Source organism: Leucoraja erinacea, chromosome 9 (assembly GCF_028641065.1).
Source record: "Leucoraja erinacea ecotype New England chromosome 9, Leri_hhj_1, whole genome shotgun sequence".
Taxonomy (NCBI): Eukaryota; Metazoa; Chordata; class Chondrichthyes; order Rajiformes; family Rajidae; genus Leucoraja; species Leucoraja erinaceus.
In genome coordinates, this window is record NC_073385.1 from 17914001 (window position 1) to 17941174 (window position 27174).

Consider the following 27174-nt stretch of genomic DNA (forward strand, 5'->3'; position numbering starts at 1 on the left):
CAACTACTGATGTGAAGCAAAAATGGTTCTCCTTTTTCCTCATTCCTCGCCAGAATCGTCATGCCAAACTTACTATCTTGCAATCTGGAAGAACAATTTTTAATTCCCAAACAGTTATATGTGCCACTTAAATATGTATGAATTATCAACATCGATGCAAATAACAGGATCTTTGGCAGTGAAAGAATTACAGCACTGAAATAACTGAGAATAACATGTTCAAATGTTGTAACAGGGCTTGAATATAAAACTTAAGGGTTTCTTAAAAGCAACTTAAAAGGAGGAAATAATTTTCATCCACATTTAGGGACAAAGATATAATGTTGACCCTTAATATAATTATGGCCAGATGCCAGCGTGCGTCAGTTCAGATCTCAGCTGAATATGTACAGACCAAAGGCAATGCTGCAAATTTGGCTAGTTTTGTGCTCTTGATGTACAATGTGGTCATTCAAATTCTAGTCACTGCTGCTGCAATGCTTTGTGCATTGAATGCCGTAATGTCGAAGGTTCAAGATTGGTTAGTTGATTAGTTTAGTTTAGAGATACAATGCAGAAACAGACCCAGCAGCCCAGAGTCCACACCAATCAACGATCCCTGCACATTAACACTATCCTACACATATTAGGGACAATTTTACATTTAGACCAAGCCATTTAACCGACAAACCTGTACATCTTTGGAATGTGGGAGAAAATCGAAAATCTTGGAGAAAAGCCACGCTAATAAAGGCAAGTGTATGAATTACACATTCAAACTTTTAACTTGGTTTTGTGAGATTCTCAAGGAGTGAAAGATAGGCTAATGAGGTTAAGGCAAGTGTATGAATGGTACACAGTCATTCAAACTTTTATGTTACTTTCATTGCAAAAGGATTTTTGTGAGATTCTCAGGGTCTTGGTGAGACCACACCTGGGAGTCCAAACAGCAATTGCCATTGTCTGTGTTAGACTGTCTTTCTGGATAGCACTCTCAAATATCTATAGAAACTTGCAAAATCTTAATAGGTTACAGGTAGATTGTTCCCATGTTAGGGAAGTAGCTAAGGATAAAGGGGAAATCTTTTCTTTTTTCACGCTCAACAACAGAGGGTAGTTGAGGCCAGTTCATTGGCTATATTTAAGAGGGAGTGATCTATTATGGAGAGAAGGCAGGTACGGGAACTGAGTTGGATGATTCACTGGCAAAGCCAAACTCCTGCTCCACGTTCTGGAAGCACTGCACAAATACTCACATCAATATACAACATTAGCTTCTTCTCCTCAACAACAAGAATCAAAGTAGTGATCTATTATCAACTTCACTGGAAAGCCAAAGCTCCACGTTCTGGAAGCAGGCTTTTCTCTGAGCTCAGCCACAACACATCCTCAAGGTGAGCAAAATTATATTAATGTTCAAGGTAAATATGAAAGTGGAATATCTACACCAACTTGTGAAAGATTATCACCCAGGTCTGCCTCACATAATGACAATAGGAAGAGTTGTACAGCATGAAGTAGATCATTCAGCCGAACACTGCCGACCAAGGTGCCTACATGAGCAGTACTATTTATCAGTTTTTGGCCCATATCCCTACAAAAAAAAAAACATATACCGAAAGAAATGTATTTTAAATGTAATAATTGTATCCATCTCTACCACTTCCTCTGGCAAGTCGTTCCATATACCAACTATCCTCTTCTGTGAGAAACTTGCCCCTCAAGTCCCCTTTCATTTTTCCCCCTCTCACTTCAACTCTTCAATGCACAAAGCATTGTAGCAGCGGTGACTAGCCTACTCAGTCACTAGCACACTCAGCACATAAACATTTGTACCAAGAATACAAATCCCTTGTCTTCTCACTCATACCTCAAATTCTTCTGCTTACGTAACATCCACTTCAGCCAAAATGTGATAGTCTTTCCCTATCAAGATTCAGTGTCATCACTGACCTATAATTGCCTCTCTCTCTCTCTGCCTCTAATTGAAAGAACATCAAACCTCACACCCTTCTTCCACCTTCCACTATTTATTTAAGGTTGTGTAATTTTTTTCATGTAATACCTTTGTAGCCTTATCCTTACACAACCGCAATCCTCCCAACCTCCCAGTGCCTGTAACCTTCCCCTGTGGGTGAGGCGGAAGGAGGTCAGCAATGTCTCAGAAGTAAACATCTGCAATCTATAACACACATGAGATAGGACAGGAGGATGCCAATCTTCAATTAAATCAAACATGTAAACCACCTCAGGTAGTGAGACATGTAAAATACATTAAAATTAAAAAAAAAACATTGGTGTTTTTCTAGTAACAAATTAATTTTACTTCTACACTGATAGTGAACCAAGAAATCAGGGTGGCTCAGTGGCACAGCGGTAGAGTTGCTGCCTAATGGGTTCGCTCCTGACCATGGGTGTTGTCTCTACAGAGTTTGTACGTTCTCCCAGTGACCACATGGGTTTTCTCCGGCTGCTCCGGTCCCCCCCCCCCCCACATTCCACAGATGTGCAGGTCTGTATGTTAATCAGCCCTCTATAAATTGTCCCTAGTGTGTAGGATAGAACTGGTGCAAGGATGATTGTTGGTTGGCGCAGAGTGACCCAAAGGGCCAGTTTCTCTACCGTGTATCTCTAAACTAAACATCTTTTCATAAAACCAAACACAAGAGCAGTCCCTTTTAAGATGGGTTGTACAGCGAGAAGTATAAACAGAGATAAGTTTGAAGTGGCTTCTAAATTCAGAAGCAATACTCACAATATAATAAGTGTTAAGCATTGCAATCTTGCCAAGTTAGCATATATCATCACTGCTCATGAAAACAGTTTGCACTATTAATAAATGCTTCTGGTGTGCTGCTTTTATCACCACAAATTGGGCTCAATGCCATCAAAAGTCTTGAAATATTAGTGAAGACTATTACCTCATTTCAACAGTAAAATGCGTCAAGTCTTTGCAAGGACAAAAATCCACATTTACATTACTGAATACTTTTGAAACGTTTCAAAAGCTTTCTGAAACGCCCATAAGGAAACTTACATCAAAACATAATTGCACGTCTATTTTGTATCACTATATTAAACCTCTCATTTCAACTTACTGTCCACATCTGCCTGAAGGAAACATCCATCAATCCAGTCCCCAAATGTAAGGTGACTTTATAGACAATAGGTGCAGGAGGAGGCCATTTGGCCCTTCGAGCCAGCGCCGCCATTCAATGTGATCATGGCTGAGTATCCCCAATCAGTACCCCGTTCCTGCCTTCTCTCCATATCCCCTGACTCCGCTATTTTTAAGAGCCCTATCTAGCTCTCTCTTGAAAGCATCCAGAGAACCTGCCTCCACTGCCCAGCAGAGAATTCCACAGACTCTCCACTCTCTGTGAGAAAAAGTGTTTCCTCGTCTCCGTTCTAAATGGCTTACTCCTTATTCTTAAACTGTGGCCCCTGGTTCTAAACTCCCCCAACATCGGGAACATATTTCCTGCCTCTAGTGTGTCCAAGCCCTTAACAATCTTACTGACAATCTCACCCAGTCGTTCCAACATCGACCATGATGAAGTGCTTTGACAGATTGGTAATATCCCACATCCGTGCCAGCCGTCTGGACAATCTAGACCTCTTGCACCTTGTGTGCCGGAAAGATAGGACTATGGAGGATACCATCTCCCTTGCAACTCGTTTAGTTCTGGATGACCTTGACAATAAAGAACATCTAACTGACCACCCGCTCACACTAATATTAACACACTAATCCGAACACAATTGGGGCAATTTTAAGGAGGCCAATTAACCTACAAACTCACGCCTTTTCAATGTGGGAGTAAACTTCGGCACCCGCAGGAAACCCAAGTGGTCACAGGGAGAACCCGCAAACACCACACAGACAGCACCCAAGGTTGGGGTTGAACCCGGTTCGCTGGCACTGTGAAGCAGCAACTATACCTGAAGAAATTATTCTGACGGGATGCATCTCAGCCTGGTATGGCAGCTTTCAGCTTTCTGTTCTTGGCTTCCCGAACACACCCCGATCTATCACAGGCTTCAAAATGTATTACAGCAATGTAGCTGGAAATATTGTTACGGTCCAAGTATTGCCCTGGCCATTCCCTTCTACCTTCTGTGAGAAGATAAAGAGCTTGAAAGCTCAGACGTCCAGACTTAAGAACGGTTTGTTCTCCATTGCTATCAACTCCTGAACCAATCACCTGTTTCACACCCCCTTCCTGGAGGTGCTGCCACATCCATTTACACTACCTCATTCAGTCAATTTAGTTATTGCACCTGTTTTTTTTTTTAACTGTACTACTTTAAATTGCACTACAATCTTTGCATCAGTCTTCTGATTCTCAACAGTGGTTGTATTTATTGCTGTATCGAAATTCACTGCATGTGTACCGGGCTTCATGAAAACAAAGGATTTCATTGTACCTAGATGTATATAACAATAAACTGATCCGAATGAACATTTCCATCAGGTGATGAAAGGTGCAATCTGCTTACCTGAAGCATACCAACTATTTCAACTTTATTAAAAAAGATGAAGGAGTGAAGTGTTGATAACATGTTTTCCTCAAATACGGAGGGTGTAGGTAGAACCATATCCTGTATGTACTGCACTCTGTACGTCTGATGAATTTTCTGTTTAAGTTCTGGGTCAGATATGGGAATAACCTCTTTAAACTTAGCTGTCTTTGTCAGGAATTCTCTGTGTTTTCTTGGCAGGGATAAAGTAGGGTCATATTCTAGGCATCCTATTACGTCCATTATACATTCTTCTGAAAACATGACTTCAAAAAGTGCAGTTCTGTTCAAAAGGAAAATTCCCTTGATTATTTCGTACAAGTGGTGCAGTCCTTCGACGTTTTCCAAGTCCTCACACACGTGAAAGAGTTCCAAGAGTTTCTTTATGTAGCCCTCGTTTTCCAGTGCAAGTGCCAGCTTCTCTCGCCGCAGGGGCGAGGGTAGCGATGCAGCGACCAGTTCTGCCAGCTCTTCCAGTCTGCTCAGCTCACACGGTGGAAGCTCCAAACCTGGAGATGACATGTCATCAAAACGCTCCTCCTCAGACTCTTCCACGAGTTCCTGCGTAATGTCCACTGAGGGGTCCTTGCCTTGGACCTGCCAGGAAGGAACAGGTAGAATTAGTTTGGAGTAAAACCTCTTTCATTAAAAGTAACCATGCACGAGTTCGAGCATTTGTGATATAACCTCAACTGAAGATACAATTAATTGCCACGTGTGATTCTGTCGCCTGACAAATCCTCCTTCATATGTCGATATTTTTACTAGTAATTCTAAAGGCGATCACCAAAGATCAAAACTGGAAATGATGCAGATAGAAATTAATAGATAATATGCTTTTCCAACAGAAAACATTAAACAAAAAACTTTTCATTGCTCCTCGGTACAAGTGATGATAAACTAAACTAAATAGCGGTCATAGTTAGGAGATCGCCATGTTAAAAGAAATCTGCAAATTCTGGTGAGATTGCATGCACGAAACACATTATGCATCTGCTGTAATGCATCCCTAGAAACACATGCTCTGCATGCTTTAGATGGTGCACACCAAGTATTTTAATGGCAAGCACTGCATATTAAAATTTTTAGTTAACTATGTTTTAATCACACAGCAAGTTCAAGCTTTTAGATAAGAAACCAGCTGATTTCATACGAAAATATATTTGCATTAGCATGAAATTTTGAACTTGAACTTGTATCAGCAGACTTAAAGCAACACGTAAGACAAACCACGTGTATACATGACATCATCTTTAAGCTGAGCATTACTAATCTTAAACCTTTCAACCTTATTACAAGCTCTACTAAAGAGTTTTCAAATCAATAAAATCCTATAAAACTGCCAGAAATTCATTTTGGATAGTACCTAGTCTTTAAAAGCATTTTGTTTTCATTGCTAATTGTCTCCTTGTACAACCACGCTCCTCCTGGTGAAGGTGGCCCCACGGTGCTGATGAGGAGGGAGCTCCATGATTTGTAGCATGATGATGAAGAAATGGCCATCAATTCTCAAATCAAGCTGGTCTGCAACTTGGGAGGGGACCCTGATGTACCTTGTACCTTCTGCCTTTGTTCTTGATGGTAACAGACATGTATTTGAGAGCGGGTTTGAGGTGCAGCTGTTGGAATAGCCACGGTGAAAAACTGCAGTTCATTTTGCAGATGGTTCATACGGCATCCACAGTGCACCAGTGAAGGAGAGAATGAATGATTCAGTAGGGGATAGGAACCCGGTCACACGGACTTGCATCCTGTGGATAGTGAGCTTCCGCAACTACACTCATCAAGAGATTCCTCCCTTGGGCCCCACAAGTGGTAGAAAGCCTTTGTGGTGCATTAGGTGAGTAACCTGCCACACCACACTCACCTCTAACTTGTTCTTGTGCCAACTGATTTCATGTTGAATTTCCGATCAAAGGTGTTCAAGGATGTTGGCAGGAGACGGCTCATTGTTGGGTAGCACGTTAAATCTTTTGCGTTTAATCCAACTACTGGAGTGTTTTTTTCTTGATTTAATTTTAGTGACACCACTTAATATCACACTTGTCAAATGCTACCTTGATGGCCGTTAGCATTTTGGTCCATGGCTGTGAAGACGTCTACAGATCAAAACTCCCTGCAAACCTGGGTATCAGTGAGCACAGTAGTGGATGTTTCACTTGATAGTACGAACAAGGATAATTGATTTGACTATTGTTAGAATGATCATTGCCTCGTACATACAATACAACTAGAATATATCATATATGCCACATAGCTGCATGTCTGAATGTTGTCTGGGCCTTGCTGAATGCAAACACAAACTGTTGAGTTGCAAATGGAAACAAAATTCAAGGAATAATATGCAAACATCTCCACTTCTGACCTTCTGGTTAAAGACAGTTCATTGAGGAAGCAGCCGAATGACGAAGAACATGGCATAGAAAACTAAATTTCTAACAGTCATCCCTTTTCCTTTGTGCCAAGTACAATTCTAACCATTGGAATTAAATCTTTCCCCTCCATCATATAGTTTTGTGTCTTTTTTACCTGCAAGTAGCTGTTCCTAGTCGAATTTTGGTAGGTCCTGTCTTATGATACTGAAAATCCTTCATTACCAATTACCTTCAATCCTTCAATTTCCATACCATCCGTATCCCTTTCAACAAATACCTTTGTGTTATGGTCCATCTATAAAATACTCTCCCATTGATAATCTAAACACTTGACGTCTCACTCATTATCCAAGATTAGGTCCCCGAGCACTGCTTCTTTTCTGGTCAGATTATGTGCTAGTTTAAAAAGTACCCCTAGATAAACTTTAATATGTCTTCCGTCTCCGAATCCCTCACAATAACCCAGTCCAGTTAATTTGGAAATTTAAAACCCCTTTATAACCTCATTACTCACATCTCTCTAATTTAGTCTTCTCCAGCAAAATAATCATCCCATTTTTATTTGGGCTAATGATGTGACAAGGCCATGAGTCAAGTGGTCTCAGTGAAACACAAATTGCATACTGGCATGCAGGTTATTAATTAGTAAGTGCTGCCTGATAGCACCTGCCAAAAAACATCTTCCATCACTTTGCTAATCATAGGGTAGACTGAATGGCAGGTAGTTAACTAGCTTGGAATTGTACTGCTCTATGCTGTCTGGGCTAACGGAATCAAGGGACAAGGGGAGAAAACAGGAACGAGATAATGATTTTGGATGATCAGCCATGATGGGATAGCAGCACATTTGGAAGTAGTGAAATCATTGAACAAAGTAGGCATGGATTTATGAAAGGTAAATCATGTCTGACGAATCTTATAGAATTTTTCGAGGATGTAACTAGTAGAGTGGATAAGGGAGAACCAGTGGATGTGTTATATCTGGACTTTCAGAAGGCTTTCGACAAGGTCCCACAGAAGAGATTAGTATGCAAACTTAAAGCACACGGTATTGGGGGTTCAGTATTGATGTGGATAGAGAACTGGCTGGCAGACAGGAAGCAAAGAGTAGGAGTAAACGGGTCCTTTTCAGAATGGCAGGCGGTGACTAGTGGGGTACCGCAAGGCTCAGTGCTGGGACCCCAGCTATTTACAATATATATTAATGATCTGGACGAGGGAATTGAATGAAACATCTACAAGTTTGCGGATGACACGAAGCTGGGGGGCAGCGTTAGCTGTGAGGAGGATGCTAGAAGGCTGCAAGGTGACTTGGATAGGTTGGGAGAGTGGGCAAATGCATGGCAGATGCAGTATAATGTGGATAAATGTGAGGTTATCCACTTTGGTGGCAAAAACAGGAAAGTAGACTATTATCTGAATGGTGGCTGATTAGGAAAAGGGGAGATGCAACGAGACCTGGGTGTCATGGTACACCAGTCATTGAAAGTAGGCATGCAGATGCAGCAGGCAGTGAAGAAAGCGAATGGTATGTTAGCATTCATAGCAAAATGATTTGAGTATAGGAGCAAGGAGGTTCTACTGCAGTTGTACAGGGTTTTGGTGAGACCACACCTGGAGTTTTGGTCTCCTAATCTGAGGAAAGACATTCTTGCCATAGAGGGAGTACAAAGAAGGTTCACCAGACTGATTCCTGGGATGTCAGGACTTTCATATGAAAAAAGACTGGATAGACTCAGCTTGTACTCGCTAGAATTTAGAAGATTGAGGGGGGATCTTATAGAAACTTACAAAATTCTTAAGGGGTTGGACAGGCTAGATGCAGGAAGATTGTTCCCGATGTTGGAGAAGTCCAGAACAAGGGGTCACAGTTTAAGGATAAGGGGGAAAACTTTTAGGACCGAAATGAGAAAAACATTTTTCACACAGAGAATGGTGAATCTGTGGAATTCTCTGCCACAGAAGGTAGTTGAGGCCAGTTCATTGGCCATATTTAAGAGGGAGTTAGATGTGGCCCTTGCGGCTCAAGGGATCAGGGGGTATGGAGAGAAGGCAGGTACAGGATACTGAGTTGGATGATCAGCCATGATCATATTGAATGGCGGTGCAGGCTCGAAGGGCCGAATGTCCTACTCCTGCACCTATTTTCTATGTTTCTATGATCATATTGAATGGCCGTGCTGGGTCAAAGGGCCAAATGCACCTATTTTCTATGCTCTCAGTGAATGAGATGCACCTGGACAATCTTCCATTTTGACTGGTAGATGCCAGTATTGTACTGAAATAGCTTGGCTGGAGGTGTTGCTAGTTCTTTGGTATTATAACTCAGGACTTGTCTGCTCTCAAAGCACCCATATCACACATTCTTTGGTATGTTAGTGTCAACCTTAAAGTTGGCTTCCGCAATGGTGAAGATCTCAGGGAGATGCCGGGATGGATGGTTGTGAATGCTTTGGCCTCCTTTCTATTACTCGCTCATGGGGCTTCAAAATTGACCAGGATGGAGCATAGATAGGGTAAACAGTCAGAACCTTTTTGCCCAGGGGGAAAAATGACAAAGAGTAGTAGGCATAGATTTAACATGAGAAGGGCCATGTTTAAAGTATATGTGCAGGGGCAAATTTAAAAAAGAGGTGGGTGCCTGGAACGCACTGCCAGGAATGATGGGGGAAGCACATACGATAGTGGCATTTAAGAGACTTTTAAATAAGCACATGGATATGCAGGGAATGGAGGGATATGGATCATGTGCAGGCAGAGAAAATGTATTTAACTTGGCATCATGTTTGACATGGACATTTTGGGCGAAAGGGTTTGTTCCTGTGCTATACTGATGCAGCACAGTGGCATAGCTGCTGGAGCAGCTGCCTCACTGCACCAGAGACCCGGGTTTGATGCTGACCTCGGGCCTGTCTTTGTGCAGCTTTAACGTTCTTCCTGTGACCGTATGGGTTTCCTTCTGATGCTCCAGTTTCCTCCCACATCCCAACGACATGCGGGCTTCTAGCTTAAATGACCTCCATAAATAAAAATTATCTCTCGCATGCATGGAGTGGAAGATAAAAAAGGATAACATAGCACTTGGGTGATTGGTCGGCATGGATTTGGTCAGCCAAAAAGATCCTACAACCATAAAGCATTTCTAAACTAAATTGTTTTATGTTCCATGGAGCATTCTTAGAGCCAACTCTTGATGTTTGCTCTTTGCCCTCAGATGTGACATGCCTGAAGACTTTTGTTTAGATCATGATTGTGAGATGGTTGCATTTGGTTCTATTGCATGGATTTTTTCCTGTTTGGCTTGCATGAAGTGCTCGTGTTTCCTGGATTTCTGCTAAGTGTTACTCATCATACATGTACTGCAAAATACTAATTATAGCACAAACTAGTTTAATGAGCAGACTCAAAGCAATGTGATATTTTATCAGAAGCACACAAATTTCAACAAATGAATCTCTTCCAAAATCTGATACAGATGTATGTTACAGAACTACATAGGAGAAAAACAATCCAGTTGTTTGAATCTTTTCCTCAGCATATAGTCTATCAAGGTAGAATTAGAGGTAGAAATTTTACATTTTAGTCCATTGATTTTATCCAAAGCAACGGCTCAGGATATTTGCTACCACACTACTATAATTGTGAACATATGTCAATAAATTGACCTCAAGACATTTGTAACCTGCTTCTAGTTAATGAAATACTTTTCAAAGATAGCGACTACTGTAACATTAATAATCTCAGTAATTAATTTATGTGCAATAAGGTTCGTCATACGAATTGAGTTAATTATTTATGGACGGGGGTGCCGTCCTGTATGGTATGGCTGCCCAGCCTGCAGCTGTTCATTTTTTCATTCATTTTTTTTATTTTTAGTGAGTTTTAGTGTTTTGTTTTTTGGAGTTCTAGTCTTTTTTATGTGGGGGGTGGTGGGGGAAGGGGGAAACTACTTTTCAGGGTCCCTACCTGGTCGGAGAAGCAGTTTTTTTCCGGGATGCACTTTCCACCCGTCCTCGCAGCCTACCAGCGGGGCCTGGCTCGGCGTTTCCTGAGGGGACCTGGCCAGAACCTTGGTTTCGGCGGCGGCACAGCGCTGGAGCACTATCGCGGAGCGGGCGATGCCTTGCCTGGGTCGCCGCACTGGAACTCCGGTGAGCTGAGATCGCCGAGAAAAACATTGCGGAGCTGCGGGTCTGTGCAGTGGCCAGCCGCGGGCGGCAGCGCTGACTTTAACATCGGGAGCCTTAGATCTCACGGCGAGATCGCCAGTGGTGGAGCTCCATCCAGCGCGGCCTTGTTGGCTTTGGAAGCCGTGGTCTCCAGTAAGAAAGCAGCCGTTCCAGGTATCCCAAGCCGCTGAGAGTGTTCTCCCGACGCCGGAGCACCATCTCCCGGCGAGAACGGCCTGGAACATCCGGCCTCCGTAAAGGAGACTGCGGAGGCCTCAATAGGCCCGACTATGGGTGGGGATGGGGACTGGACTTTGTGGCTTCCCTCATAATGGGAACCATTGTGGGGGGGGATGTTTTTATGTTTAAATCTCTTTATTATTGTTATGTCTGTATTCTTTTTTTTTTAATGTGTTTCCTTGTGTATTGAAATTGATGAGATTTAAGACTTCACATTCTTCGGGACGAGCATTCAAAGTCTAGGCCTCTGGTTGTTAGTAGAATACTGTAATCAATATGCTAATCTCCATAGCCAGAGGAAGTGATTGGGGCAGAATTGTATTAACATTTATAATACATTAGGACAGATATATTGAAATGGAAGGTTTGAAGGGATATGGGTCGAACACAGAAAACCTGGAACTAACGTTGATGGGTCCTGGGCCTCCTCCATGGCCAGAATGAATCCCATTGTAAATTGGAGGAGAGTCACCTCATATTTTGCTTGGGTAGTTTACACCCCAGCGGTATGAATACTGACTTCCCCAATTTCAGGTAGACCTTGCTTTCTCCCTCTTTTCCCTCTCCTTCCCAGTTCTCCCACAGCCACTGTCTCAGCCTCTTCCTTTCTTCTTCCTGCCCTGCCCCCCCCCCACCCCCTCATTAGTCTGAAGAAGGGGCTCGAACCAAAACATCATCCATTCCTTCACTCCATAGATGCTGCCTCACCCAGTTTCTCCAGCATTTTTGTCTACCTTTGATGGGTACCTTGATCGGCATGGAAGAGTTGGGCCGAAGAGCCTGTTTTCATGCTGTATGCCACTGATAGAGCAGGTACATTCAATTAGGTGAATTAGATACCAAAGATTGAAGACCAAGGAAATTCCTCAGTGCAGCTGACAATATATGCTTGGATTTCACCAAAGAGAAAGACATTAAAAAAATGTAAACTATGTGCAAGAATTTATTGTTAAATTATTATATCAAAGAAAAGCAGAGAGAAAAACGTTAGTTTTCGAACTGCATGACAGGAGCTAAATTGGCATCGAGCAAGATTTCACAAACCAGGACATTCGGCATAACTGGCTGGGGTTAGAATGCCGACAAGTATACTAAAAAGCTTAAACTACATTTCATGTTTAACAAGATTAGAGCAAAAATGCACACAGTTTAAGAAAAAAGTCACCAGAGAAGCAACAGCAATTTCGCTAAAACAATTCTTCAAGATGAATCAGGTTGGTAAAGGCGGTTCTGAATTATAAAAGGGCGAATTTAATGGGCTCAATTGGTTTATCGCATTCCAAAAATATTGTAGTTTAAGAATTCCCCATGATAGAGTTTTCACAAAAGGTGTTTGAAGGAAGACTGCAAAGGAGGCGAGAGAAGGGGGCAGTTGTATTCATAATTAATGAAAAGAGGAAAGTTAAAATAATCAACTTTAACTAATCACCTTTACTCATCTTGACGAGTGTTAAAATATTCATCTTCTAATGGAAAACTGCAAATTCTGTATCTGAAGTTGAACAAGCCACTGCAATGATAGCCCAAAACAGGACTTCAATAGTTTGAATAGAAGATTAATATAAATTCAAGACCACATCCTCCTCCACCTGCATACTGATCATAGAACTGCAATGCTGTACCACACCACTGACTGGAATTATTTCCTGTATGGGGAAGTTCCCTACCACATTCATGTTGGGAGGTATTATTGAGAGGTTAATCAGTTGACTCCTGAACCTAAATTCACCTTTTTTTCTATTTATACATGCTGTTGGCAAGCTTATGCATAAAACGGCAAGCTTGGGATTTTGACTATTAATGAAAGATTTAACCATTCTGAACATAATTTACTCTTATTTTATTTCTAAACAAACAACTTCATTGAAACCTTCACATCAGTTACAGTTCACCCAATACGACCACACAGAATAACATATTTAGCAAATAAGTGCTATTTACTTTAAATTTGCAAATGCAATAAATATAGCAGCACACTACTAACAACACTTAACAACATTGACAACATTTAATACATGCATCATTTTTTAGACACTCAGGATGACAAATGCACTGGGGCAATCTTGGTGAAAACTGAAAAAAACAATTGCTGAAAATAGCTATTACATCATTCTTCACAAACAACACCATTTTATTATTTCAGATTTAAAAGAAAACTGTAATTAAACCTATTCCTGTTCTATTTTTAACCCATGAGATCAATTACATTTCCCACCCCAACCAACCCTCCCCTGTTTACGTGAGTTTTAAAAAAATAGGGCAAAATGTTGTAACCGGAGCGTTGCTGGGTTTCAAAATAAACAGCACCCCAGTGTTTTTGGTCTAGAGATCTTTGGGATCCATTATAATTTTAGGAAATAATTTAGGCAGCATGGTGGCGTAGCGATAGAGCTATTGCCTTGCAGCACCCAAGACCCGGGTTCAGCCCTGACTACTGGTGCTATCTGTATGGAGTGTGCACGTTCTCCCCGTGACTGCATGGGTTTTCTCCCACACTCCAAAGACGTGCAGGTTTGTAGGTTAATTGGCTTGGTATAAATGTAAATTGTCCCTAGTGTGCGTAGGATAGTGCTAATGTGGCTGGTCGGAGCAGACTAGGCGGGCCGAAGGTGTTTCCACGCTGTATCTTTAAACTAAACTAAAAATAACTAGAGTATGGAAACAGGCCCTGCAGTCTAACTTGCCCATGCCAACCTACATGCCCGAGCTACTCTTATCCCGCCTGCATGCATTTGGCTCATATCCTTCTAAACTTATCCTATCCATGTACCTATCCAAATGTAATTTAAACACTGTGATAGTGCCTCCCTCAACTACCTCCTCCAGCATGTCATTCCATCCACCTTTCCCCCCTCACCTTAAAGTTATGTCCTCTGGTCTTTGATTCAACTGGGTAAAAACTGTGCAACTACTCTATACCTAATCCCTTTGTGATTTTATACACCTTGTCAAAGGACAGATTACGGTTTAGATTTAAATTTATGGATCACAATATAAAAGTTGTTAGATCGTGTATGAATTGACTGTGTTGGTAATGGTGGGTAGGGTACTTCGGTCTGTGGGAAATATAGATTATCTGTGCTATGGGCGAGAAAGCTAGAATAGAGGAGAGTGAGGTAATAAAATTAAGGAGGTGTAACAAGTCAAGGCAATTTGCAATAAATGGGAGGTCATTGAGTTATGTGGAGGAATAATGGGAATCTTGGAGAGTACAGTTACAGATGCTCAGAAGATAACAGGAAAAATCCATAAATCGGTTTAAAAGGTAGTTTATATCCTTCTGAAGCACCAAATCTAAAATCAGAGAGGCCATTTTAGGACCGTGCAACGCTAGCTAGGTAACGCTTTAGTATTTTGTACAATTGTGATCACTGCATTGCAGGAATGATGTAATTGAGCTAGAGAGGGTGCAAGGGTTACAAGGACGTTGGCATGATCGGAAAGGTGTATGTTTGAGGAAAGATTGGTTAAACTGGGGTCATTTCCATTCATTAATCTCATTGTGCGATCAGAATGCACTCTCAATTCATGAAAATTACATAGGAATGCAAGGTGGCTGAGGACAACCAAAAGAAAATGCACGCATTAGAGACAGATTCTAGAACCTGTAGTGAAAAAAACCCCATAGGAGTCAAAGCAGAATGTTCATATCAGTGCAGAACCACTCCTTGCTTCACTCTGTGCAACTCAGAGTAGGTGCAAAGATCTTTACAATGGTGACATGTCGGAATTCAGGGAGGGGAGGGTTGGGCGGTGGGGGGGGGGGGGGGGGGGGGGGGGCAGACAGGTGGAGAATAGAGTATGGCAGTGGCATTAGCTTTTCATGACGTCTTATGACTCATTCATTCAAGCTAAATTCAGGAATTGTTTCAAGCGTGATTCTCCAATGGAAAATTCTGTTCCTGGAAAATTCTTTTTAAATTTGGACATTAGACAATAGGTGCAGGAGCAGGCCATTCGGCCCTTCGAGCCAGCACCGCCATTCAATGTTATCATGGCTGATCATCCCCAATCAGTAAGCCCGTTCCTGCCTTCTCCTCATATCCCCTGACTCCGCTATTTTTAAGAGCCCTATCTAACTCTCTCTTGAAAGCATCCAGAGAACCTGCCTCCACCACCCTCTGAGGCAGAGAATTCCACAATCTCACAACTCTCTGTGAGAAAAAGTGTTTCCCCGTCTCCGTTCTAAATGGTTTACTCCTTATTCTTAAACTGTGGCCCCTGGTTCTGGACTCCCCCAACATCGGGAACAAGTTTCCTGCCTCGAGCGTGTCCAAATCCTTAACAATCTTATATGTTTCAATGAGATCTCCTCTCATCCTTCTAAACTCCAGAGTGTACAAGCCCAGCCGCTCCATTCTCTCAGCATATGACAGTCCCACCATCCCAGGGATTAACCTGGTGAACCTACGCTGCACTCCCTTTATCCTCTTCCTTTCCAATATGGTCACCTTCTAACTCTCTGGCCAGTTGAATTTCACTTTGTTGGCGTGAAAACGTTGCAAAGGAGGATACTCCATTGACAAAGAAAGGAAAAAAAATACCCCAGGCTTTCTTGCTTTGATACTGAATGAGGGTGTTTTAAATTAATAGAATGAATTTGTTTTCCCACCATTAGAAAAGTAATTTGCCAGCTATTTTAAATTGAACATATATTTTTGTTTTCAGACAGGCATTACTTAAAATACCCTTTCTAACTCTTTATGGTCAGTTTTATCTTAAAAATGATCAGTTGCCTGGAATAGCACCCTAAAATATTACCAGTAGTCTCAGACCTACTTAGTGTCAAAACAGTGGTCGTGTACACATGCTGCTTCAATGCACTGCAGCGCCAGGGGATTTGGATTACCAAATAAGTGAATGACTACGATTTGCTAACGAGAATGTGGAGGAAATTTTCGAGTAGGAAAACCTCTGCACGGGGACACTTTCTTCTCCACTGGCCAAAGAACCTTTGTTCCATAGGCAGAAAGAATCTGGTGCCTTACCATGCTCACCGACGCCACAGCATATTACTGAACCAAGTAAGTGTCACAGAGCTATGCAGCTTGGTATCAGGCTCTTCGGCCCAACTCGTCCATGCCGTGTTGTAACTAATGGCATCAACAGATTGTTTCGGAAGAACAATTACTAAAAGTGGAGAGATAAAGAGGAAAGTAGTTCTGCCACTTGCAGTTATGAATGTATACACGTGGATTTTGAATTTAATATTATTGTCGGAACTTGTTCATTTGTACGGGTATCGTTAAACTGGGTGCCGGGGGTGACATATTTTTATATGCACAGGATTTTTAGTCATGAAAATACACTACACACAAAAAAATACAATGAAGCCATCTCCAGAATAACCTTTAAAAGATATAGGGAGGATGGACCTATACAAGGCTGTATTGCAGGTGTAATGGACCAAGTGGATTAATCTGTAACAATCAGATTCTAAATACACCTTCAGAATAAAGATTTGTGGCCACATTTTAAATCTATAGTTCACCGTTTAAATAACATTTCTGAATCTCTTATTTGGATGTGGTTTTTAAAAACACTTCACACAGAAAGCAAAATGTGTAATTAAGCAAGAAGTGGGGTATTAATATTGAAAACTAAAATTTATTTTCAGCAGTAATTGACACCCATGACCTTTATAAATGTCACCACTTTGCAGGGCAGACCCTGGATGAGTTGGGTCAAAGCTGCTGCAAAGGTTACCCAGGCCATTGAGAATTAACGAAAATCCACAAACACCAACTAAAATGTATTGTGTACAGAAATTTAATAAGATTTGCAAATTAAACCTCAATTTGGAATTTACAAACATATTTCTCAAAAGTTGAACTGAGCTGGAAGCTAAATGAAAAGCAATAGTGTATTTGGAAACAAAGCTGGGTCTTTGAAGTTAGGATGTCACTGTGTCAGCACAATTATATTAACAAGACATACAAAGCATTTGACAACATTTATACTTTTAACACCTTTTAAAGGCTAAAATTGTGAGTTGTGAATAAGTTAGAAACAGAACTTTTCAGAACATAAGTAGTGGGAGTACTTTTTGCCCCTTGTAACTGATTCACTGTTCAGTAATACTATAGCTGATTTTCTAACCACTGTGCCATTTTGCATCACTGGAATCATACGGCGTGGAAACAAGCCCTCTGGCCCAATTTGCCCACACCAACTAACATGGCCCATCCACACTAGTCCCAACCGCCTGCATTTAGCCCATGCCCTTATAAACCTAACCTTTCGTCTGAAGAAGGGTTTCGACCCAAAACATTGCCTATTTCCTTTGCTCCATAGATACTGCCTCACCCACTGAGTTTCTCCAGCATTTTTGTCTACCTTCGATTTTCCAGCATCTGCAGTTCCTTCTTAAACATGTACCTGTCCACATGTCTTTTAAACATTATGTTAGTACCTGCCTCAACTCCCTCCTCTTGCAGTTTATTCCATATACCCCGCCACTCTCTGTGTAAAAAAAAAGCATTGCCTCTCAGGTTCCCATTAAATCTTTCCACCCTCACCTTATACCTATGTCCTCTGGATCGTGATTCCCCTACTCTGGGTAAAATACTCTGTGTATTTACCCTATCCATTCTCCCCATGATCTGACACACCTCTATAAGATTACCCCTCAGTCTCATAGGCTCTAACCATTCCTCGAGTCTTTTAAAATATAAAAGCTGTTTTCTTGAATATAATCAATGACATATTTAATTCAAACAATTCACTGCATTTGAGTAAAAATACTCACCTGGCATATCTTTTCCCATATTTCATCACAACCTGCCTTTTCTTGAAAGCTGAGGGCCAAGTCATAGTTTTCTGCTTCTGACCACACAATCAATGTATCCTGAAGTGTATTATAATGAAGAAAATAAATGAAATTAAATGCAAAAATATCAACATCAGTACAATTATACCACTAGTTTCCAAAACAACAATAATAAGTATCAGAAGAGTTAAAATACATTGTGGAAACTCCTACATATAAATGAAACAATTCAGCAAGTAATAAAATCATCAGTCATCTTATGAATAAAATTATATTTTGTTCATTTTTAACCTTTTCTTCCCCTACCTCGGCAACATGTTGGCTTTCGGCTATAAAGCAACTTATTCTTTCTCTCGGTTGTCAATCTTCCCTTGTTCTATAATTTTGCTCATTTTTTAATTATGGTTCATCATGCACCAGTAGCACTCTGGAAGCAAGTTATTATCTGAACACTCATGTACAAGCCTTGGTCAATTATTTAATAGTAGATACCAGGCAACTCAACAAACAACAATGTGATTTACAGTTTCGATCACCATCGCGAGCATGAAAGTAGTGGCCCATTTTAAAATACATTTTTTCTCCACTATTCTCATCCACCAAATATTCTTCATGTTAAAAAAAGCATACCAAGTGAAACGTGTTGTAGTGACTGCCATTTAATTAGCCATCATCTTCAACATTATTGTCAAATGCATGATTACGGTGAGCTACAATAAAACATTCTTACTTGCAGCATCACTGGCACATTAACTCAAACAAAATACAATTTAAAAAAATGACACTTAAATTACACATAAATTTCTAATAAAGTTGTGCAAAAAGCCATTAGTGCACAGAGATTAGAAACACAGAAAACAAGTTCATAGCAGTGCAAGAGGTGCACTATTGTATTCCGTTGTCAAGGTGGTATTTGGGTTCTGTAGATCAGTTCAAGAACCTGATAGTTGTAGGAAAGTAGCTGTTAATGACCTAGTGTTGTGGGACTTCAAGCCTTTGTACCTCGTTCCCAATGGTAGTGAGCAGTGAGAAGGGGGTATTGGTGGGGATACTTGATGATGGATGATGTTTTCATTAGGCTGCACCTCATATAGATGGTTTGGATGGCAGAGAGGGCTTTGCCCACAAGTCCATTACTCTCGGCAGCCTCTTGCGTTGGAATTGCCATATAATACAACCAGTCAGGATAGTTTCTACAGCACATCTGTGGAGGGTGATTAGAGATTTCAGCGACAAGTTACATTTCTTTCAATTTGAATTAAAGTAGTAGCATTGACGTGACCTTCTTCGAGATTGTGGTGCGCCCTGGACATGTCATCCAAGATGCAATCGCCCAGCAATTTAAAGCTGCCACTCTCTCCACCACTGACCCAACCTTAAAAAACTGTTGCAGAGTCTTCTGGCTTCGCTTTTCTAAAGTCAATGATCAGTTCCTTGGTCTTGTTGAGCAAGAGGCTCTTGTTACAGCACCACTCAACCAGATGTTCCACCTCTCCCCTGAACTCTCTCATAATTCAGTGATTCAGCCAACAACAGCAGTGTCATTGGCAAATTTATAGATGATATTGGAGTTGTGCTTGGCATAGATTCCAGGAATGAGAGAATAGTTTGAGAAATTGGATAAGCACCTGCTTTCCTTTGCTAAACAAGATGTGTGTGTTTGCCAATGTGTTTAATGCAGATTAATAAGCGTTAAAGTCAGAGATTAAATACAAATTCTCCACTTTACAATTAATATTCAACAATGCAACTCACTATCCCCCCCCCTCCCCCCCCCCCGGATCAGGCAGAGGGTTAAAATAAATAATTACAAACAGATATACAAAAATCAATTATTTTGCTAAATGATTTTTATGGAACATTTGGTTTAGTGATACAGCGCGGAAACAGGCCCTTCGGCCCACCGATCCCCGCACATTAACACTATCCTACATCCACTAGGGACAATTTTTACATTTACCAAGCCTACAAACCTGTACGTCTTTGGAGTGTGGAAGGAAACCGAAGTTCTTGGAGAAAACCCACGCAGGTCACAGGGAGAACGTACAAACTCCTTACAGACTGCACCCGTAGTCGGGATTGAACCCAGTTCTCAGACGATGCATTGGCTGTAAGGCAGCAGCTCTACCGCTGTGCCACCGTGATCGCCCTTTATACATTGAAATGTAGAAATAAGCAACATACTCTATAGCTTCTCTAATTTTGCAGCCTCAGTGTTGGAAGCAACATTATAACCATTTATGACTATTCTAATAATCTCACTGGTGTGGGTGAAGGTGGTGATGGCAGCAGGAAATTATTCTTCTGTGGGAGTATTTTGAAACCTCATAACCAGGATTATTTTAGTGCTTTAATTTTCCTCATATTTATTCCTGCCATATTTCAATGAACAATTTGTGCAAAATGCGGCATCACGAGTGCGAGTTACTGATTACACAGTTGCACATTTTTCATGGTCAGAGTCTTGAACGCTGGATTCTCAGATTAAAGGTTTGATGCCTGTGAACCAGGCGATCAAGGCTCCAGGGACCAATTTTTAGTTTTAGAGATGGTGTGGAAACAGGCCCATCGGGCCACCGAGTCCGTGCCGGCCAAAGATCTCCCATACACTAGCTCTATCCTACATCCTAGGGACAATTTACAGACGCCAATTAACCTACAAACCTGCATCTATTTGGAATGTGGGAGGTGACCAGAGCACCTGGAGGAAACCCACAGAGTCATCCGTGGTCAGGATCAAAGCTGGATCTCTGGTGCTGCAAGGTAGCAACTCTACTGCTGCGCCACTGTGCCACCCCTTAAGCTGAAGGCATGTTCATAAATGGTGGAATGATTAATAATGTTCTAATATATATGTACAAATCAATACCCTGCCGAAAAAACACACTAAGAGTGTTACAACAATTATTTCACTGCATCTTAATGGCAAATATATACATTAATGTGTTCAATTACCCAAATGAAATTAGTTGGTCAACTACAAGCATCCTGTGAGCCAAGATAAATAGACAATAGGTGCAGGAGTAGGCTATTCGGCCCTTTGAGCCAGCACCGCCATTCAATGTGATCATCGCTGATCATCCCCAATCAGTACCTCGTTCCTGCCTTCTCCCCACATCCCCCGACTCCGCTATTTTTAAGAGCCCTATCTAGCTCTCTCTTGAAAGCATCCAGAGAACCTGCCTCCACCACCCTCTGAGGCAGGGAATTCCACAGACTCACCACTCTCTGTGAGAAAAAGTGTTTCCTCGTCTCCGTTCTAAATGGCTTATTCCTTATTCTTAAACTGTGGCCCCTTGTTCTGGACTCCCCCAACATCGGGAACATGTTTCCTTTCAAATAAAGATTTGCAGCAAGTGGCCAGGAAGTCATAATATTCATTTTATTACATCATTTAAGTTGTGCAAAACCTTGCAAGGGTCCTGAACGGAAACGTCATCAGTCCATTTCTCTTCACAGATGCTGCCAGGCCTGCCGAGTAACTGCAGTAGTGGTATTTTGCCCACACCTTTTAAAGTTTGCAATTTTAAATCTAATATCTAATTTTAACTTTATTTAGTGTCAAATTTAAAATGTGACTGTTTACTTGGAACTTTGGATCCATCTTAAAGATCACCACCACCAGGACCTGCTACCAGTGACACATAGGGTCTAGAGCACACAACCTCAACAGAGCAGGTCCAGAACAGCATCTATGATTTAAAAAAAGTCAAAGTGCTGGAGTAACGCAACAGATTCTCTGCTCAACGGACCCTGACCCGAAACGTTTCCTATCCATGTTCTTCAGAGATGCTGCCTGACCCACTGAGTACTCCAGCACTGTGTGTCTTTTTTGTGTTAACTAACATCTGCAATTCCTTGTTTCAGCATCCTTGATAATATATGAGCCTGTTATCTTACGGAGCATGTGTAATTTGTTCTGTGTAAAGGAGATGGCAATCTGACTAAAACTGCTTCCAGGGAGCCACCAGTTGTTTAAAAATACATCAAAACAGCTGTGCACTCATACTAAGTGCATGACTGTATCCATAGCAACTCCCTCATTACACTACCCTCTAAGCAGACAGGAAAATATTCACTGTTACTTCACAGCTGATTACAGCTCAAAATCAACAGCCAAATTAAAATCAAGTCTCCTGACCAAGATCTGATATACCACAAAAAAATCTGGTATCATGACATTGAGCAATAAAATTTACAGACCAAGATCTTATTTTTGCTAGGGTGGGTTAAAAGGGAGATGAAAGAGGGAAAAACAAACACGGCTCTGTTTTATTTTTACATTGCCTCAGCAGCCTCGAGGTGCTTCAATAGAAAATGCATTATAATGAAAAGAAATGTAAGTTGCTAGGGCTCCTCTACAAGAAAACCAAGGATCTACTATGCATTTGTCTGCAGAGCTTCAGTTCGTCAACTAGATTTCAACAACTAACAACATGAATGGTTAATTTCATCATGTCAGCACACACACACACACACACACACACACACAGAGACAAAAAAAGAATTTCACAGTTAACTGATGATGCCAACTTTAAGCATGATAGTTATCTATGCATAAAATCTGGGAAATGAAGGAAGAAACTGCTGGGACCCAGTTAGTTATTTACATCATCTTTTACCACAGGGGAGGGTACCCGAAGACCGGAGATGGTTAATGTTGTGGCTTTATTTAAGAATGACTGCAAGGAAAATCCAGAAAACTACAGGCCAGTAAGCCTGTCATTAGTGGCGGGCACTTTATTTTTGGAGGGGATGCTGAGGAACAGGATCGACCAACGTTTGGATAAGCAGGGTGTGATTAGAGAGTCAGCCTGACTTGTGAAAGGGAAAATCAAGCCTCGCAAATTTCATAAGTTCATAAATTATAGGAGTAGAATTAGGCCATTTGGCCCAACAAGTCGACTCCGCCATTCAATCATGGCTGATCTATTTTTCCCTCTCAACCCTATTCTCATGCTTGATCCGCATAACCCCAGACACACGCACTAATTAAGAATCTATTAAGATTCACCATTAAAATATCCATTGACGGACGGCCTCCACAGCATTCCCTGGCAACGATTCACCACCAATTTGATGGTCGTTTTTTTTTTTTTTTTAAAGAGATCACCGAGACCATTGACGAGGGCAGTTTAGTGAACATTGCCCAAGGCCCTACTAAAGTCCATATAGACAAGGTCTTGCATTACAGGCTAGTCCGGAAGGTTAAATCACAAAGGATCCTCAGTGAGCTAGCCAACTGGATTGAAAATTGGCTTGGTGGAAGAAACCAAAGGGTGGCAGTGAAGGGTTGATTCTAGGATTGGAGGCCTGTAGGCCTCGGGGATCTGTGCTGGATACACTGTTGTTTATCATCTCTATTAATAATTTGGATGGCAATATACAGTGCATTGAGAAAGTATTCAGACCCCTTCACTTTTTCCACATTTTGTTACATTACAGCCTTATTCTAAAATTGGTTAGTCATTTTTTTTAAATCATCAATCTGCGCACAATATCTCATAATATAAAAGCGAAAACAGGTGTTTAGTAATTATTGCAAAATAATTAAAAATAAATAACTGAAATATCACATTTACGTAAGTATTCAGACCCTTTGCTGTGACTCTCAAAATTGAGCTTTGGTGCATCGTGTTTCCATTGATTATCCTTGAGATGTTTCTACAACTTGATAGGAGTCTACAAGTGGTAAATTAAATTGATTGTACATGATTTGGAAAGGCACACACCTGTCTATATAAGGTCCCAGAGTTGACAGTGCATGTCAGAGCAAAAAACAAGCCATGAAGACAAAGGAATTGTCTGTAGACCTCTGACACAGGATTGTGTTGAGACACAGATCTGGGGAAGGGTATAAAACATTTTTTGGAGCATTGCAGGTCCCGAAGAGCACAGCAGCCTCTGTCATTCTTAAATAAAACTTTGAAACCACCAGGATTCATCATAGAGCCTGGCCAAACTTAGCAATCGGGGGAGAAGGGCCTTAGGATAGAGACTTACTAACATATTCAGGGAGGTGACCAAGAACCCAATGGTCACTCTGAGAGAGCTCCAGAGTTCCTCTGTGGAGATGGGAGAAACTTCCAGAAGGACAACTATATCTGCAACTCCACCAATCAGGCCTTTATTGTAGAGTGGCCAGACAGAAGCCCCTCCTCAGTTAAAGGCACACGACAGCCCTGCTTGGAGTTTGCCAAAAGGCACGTAAACAAGATTCCCTGGCCTGATGAAACCAAGATTGAACTCTTTGGCCTGAATACCAAGTGTCACGTCTGGAGGAAACCAGGCACCGCTCATCACCTGGCCAATACCATATCTACGGTGAAGCATGGTGGTGACAGCATCATGCTGTAGGGATGTTTTTCAGCGGTAGGAACTGAGAGACCAGTCAGGATCGAGGTAAAGATGAATGGAGCAAAGTATAGAGAGATCCTTGATGAAAACCTGCTCCAGAGCTTTCAGGACCTCGGACTGGGGCAGACATTCACCTTCCAACAGGACAACAACCTAAAGCTCACGTCCAAGACAACGTAGGAGTGGCTTTGTGACAAGTCTGTGAATGTCCGTAAGTGGCCCGGCCAGAGCCCGGACTTGAACCTGATCGAACATCTCTGGAGGGACCTGAAAATAGCTGTGTATCAACACTCCCCATCCAACCTGACAGAGCTTGAGAGGATCTGCAGAGAAGAATGGGATAAATTATCCAAATACAGGTGTGCCAAGCTTGTAGTGTGATACCCAAGAAGACTTGAGGTTGTAATCACTGCCAAAGGTGCCTCAATAAAGTACTGAGTAAAGGGTCTGAATACTTATGTAAATGTGATATTTCAGTTATTTATTTTTATTTATTTTGCAAAAATTTCTATACACCTGTTTTCACGTATTTTATTGTGGGCTATTGTGTGTAGATTGCTGATAAAAAAATGAATTTAATCCATTTTAGAATAAGGCAGTAACGTAACAAAATGTGGAAAAAGTGAAGGGGTCTGAATACTTTCTCAATGCACTATAGTTAACGTGGTTAACACATTTGCAGAGGACACCAAAATTAATGGGATAGTGGACAGTGAATGGGTGTGTAAAAAAAGGATCAGGATGAAACAGGGAAGTGGGCAAAGAATAGGAGATGAAATGTAACTCTGATAAGTGTGATGTGTTGCACTTTCTAGGTATGTTGCAAAACCTACCTTAAGCGTCGTTGCAGATCTGTCCCAGCCCATGTGCGTGATTTTGGCGCCGTTGAGAGGGGGGCGGGTTTAAAACGCGATTTTCCCTAGGCTATTCAAATCGAGGTTGTTCAGCCTACTTAGTTGCTGACGAAAAATCGCTTGGAGGTTCGTTCCCTGGAGCTATTTTTAAATTTATTTGGTTAATTTAATTGTTATAGTAGGTTAAAAATTATCCTCTAAACCCGCGACCGCCGACAACGGGACGGATCTCATACAGGGGACAACGGAAGGTAGGTTGTTTATTTTTACATTAAAAAGGGCTTCTTAAGATCCCTTTATACAAAGTTTTATGTTGCGAGTAGCTAATTTGGGGCCCCATTAAATCCCGCAGTATTTTTCTGGGCATATGGGGTACAAATTCACCGCAATGGGAACGTTCTAAACCAGTGCGTTCCTCAGAGTTCCACGGGATCCCACTCGAAAGCCGATTTAAATGGCCATTAATTTACAGCAATTGAACACTAAATTCCTTCCATTTGGCCTATAAATTAATGTAAATGAGATTTAAAAATCATGTTTTATTGTGAATGTTATTTGGACACTTAGGCTATTTAAAAATGTTAATCTTTTCTTAAGAAATGGATAGACGTTTAGAACTAGAAATTGAAGTTTCGAATTAGCTACAATTGGGTAACTAACTAATTATATGCTTTAATTTCAGGTCATCCAAGTAAGATTGTTTCATATTTGTTTCAGAATGCTACAATCTATAATAACTGAAAATTTCTTTCAGTTCTCTTAATTTTTAAGAAAGTTATGGCCATTTCACTGTCCTCGATCACAGCTTTTGTGTTAAGTCAATGGAAAATCAATAGGGAACAAGATGCTAATTTCCGAGTATGAAAATGACCATAACGTTTTTAATACTGAAGATATGAAAGTGAATTAGGTGTCAAATTAAACTTATTTTTGTGCTTTATCTGATGGGATAAATTGCAGACTTGATTTTTTTAATCTCAAGATTTTGTAACATTGCTACACTTTGGCAAGTCAAACCAGGGCAGGCCTTGCAGAATGAAATGTAGCACTCTGGAGAATGTAGAGCAGAGCAGGTAAACTGTTCCCTGAAAGTGGTAGCTAACAGGGTGCTAAAGAAGTCATTGGACACGCTTACCTTCCATCGGTAAGGGGACCGAGTACAGCAGCTAGTGAGACCACAATTAGAATGTTGTGTGCGGTGCTGGTTGCCCTGCTGTGGGAATGACACCATTAAGTTGGAGATGGTGCAGAAAAGATTCACCAGGATGCTGCCTGGACTCAATTACTGATAAGGAGAGACTGTATGGGACTTTTTCCTCCATAGAGAACAGGAGGCTGCAAGGTGACCTTGTACAAAATCGCGAGGAGCATAGATAAGGTAAAAAGCTGTAATCTTTTCCTCGAGGCAGGGGAGTCTAAAACTAGGGTTTAAAGTGAGAAGGGACATATTTAAAATACATCCGGAGGGCAACCTCTTCATGCAACGGTGTATAAATGGAATGAGCTGCCAGAAACTGTAGAGGTGGGTATAATGTTGATAATTAAAAGACATTTCGACAGGAATTTAGATAAGACAGGGCACGCATGCCACCTTCACCAGTCTAGCTACATGATAAAGTCAAAATCATACAGCATGGGAACATGCCCTTTGGCCCAACTCGTCCATGCCGACCAAGATACCCTTCTAAAATTGTCCCATTTACTGAGAGTTTGACCCATATCTATACAAATCTTTCCTATCTGTCAACTACACACTGCAGCTCACATACCAAGGATGACGTATCCTCGTTTCTGTCAAAAGTATCTTTTAAATGTTAATATATCCAACTCAAATACTTCCACTGACAGCTTGTTCCATATACCCACCACTTTATGTGGAAAAATGTTCTTATTAAATTTTTACAATCTAG

The 27174-nt window shown here is 41.2% G+C and overlaps 1 protein-coding gene across 2 annotated transcripts in view; it reads right to left on the reverse strand.

The window, feature by feature from the left end:
- The window catches only part of smek1 (SMEK homolog 1, suppressor of mek1 (Dictyostelium)), a 99091-nt gene that overhangs the window by 40147 nt on the left and 31770 nt on the right, over positions 1–27174 (reverse strand). For both annotated transcript variants that reach the window (XM_055640230.1, XM_055640229.1), the window contains exons 3-4: positions 18033–18131; positions 4480–5097 (exon numbers count right to left, since the gene is read on the reverse strand). In XM_055640230.1, the coding sequence (XP_055496205.1) occupies positions 4480–5097; positions 18033–18131 (717 nt within the window). The remainder of the gene's footprint in view (positions 1–4479; positions 5098–18032; positions 18132–27174) is intronic.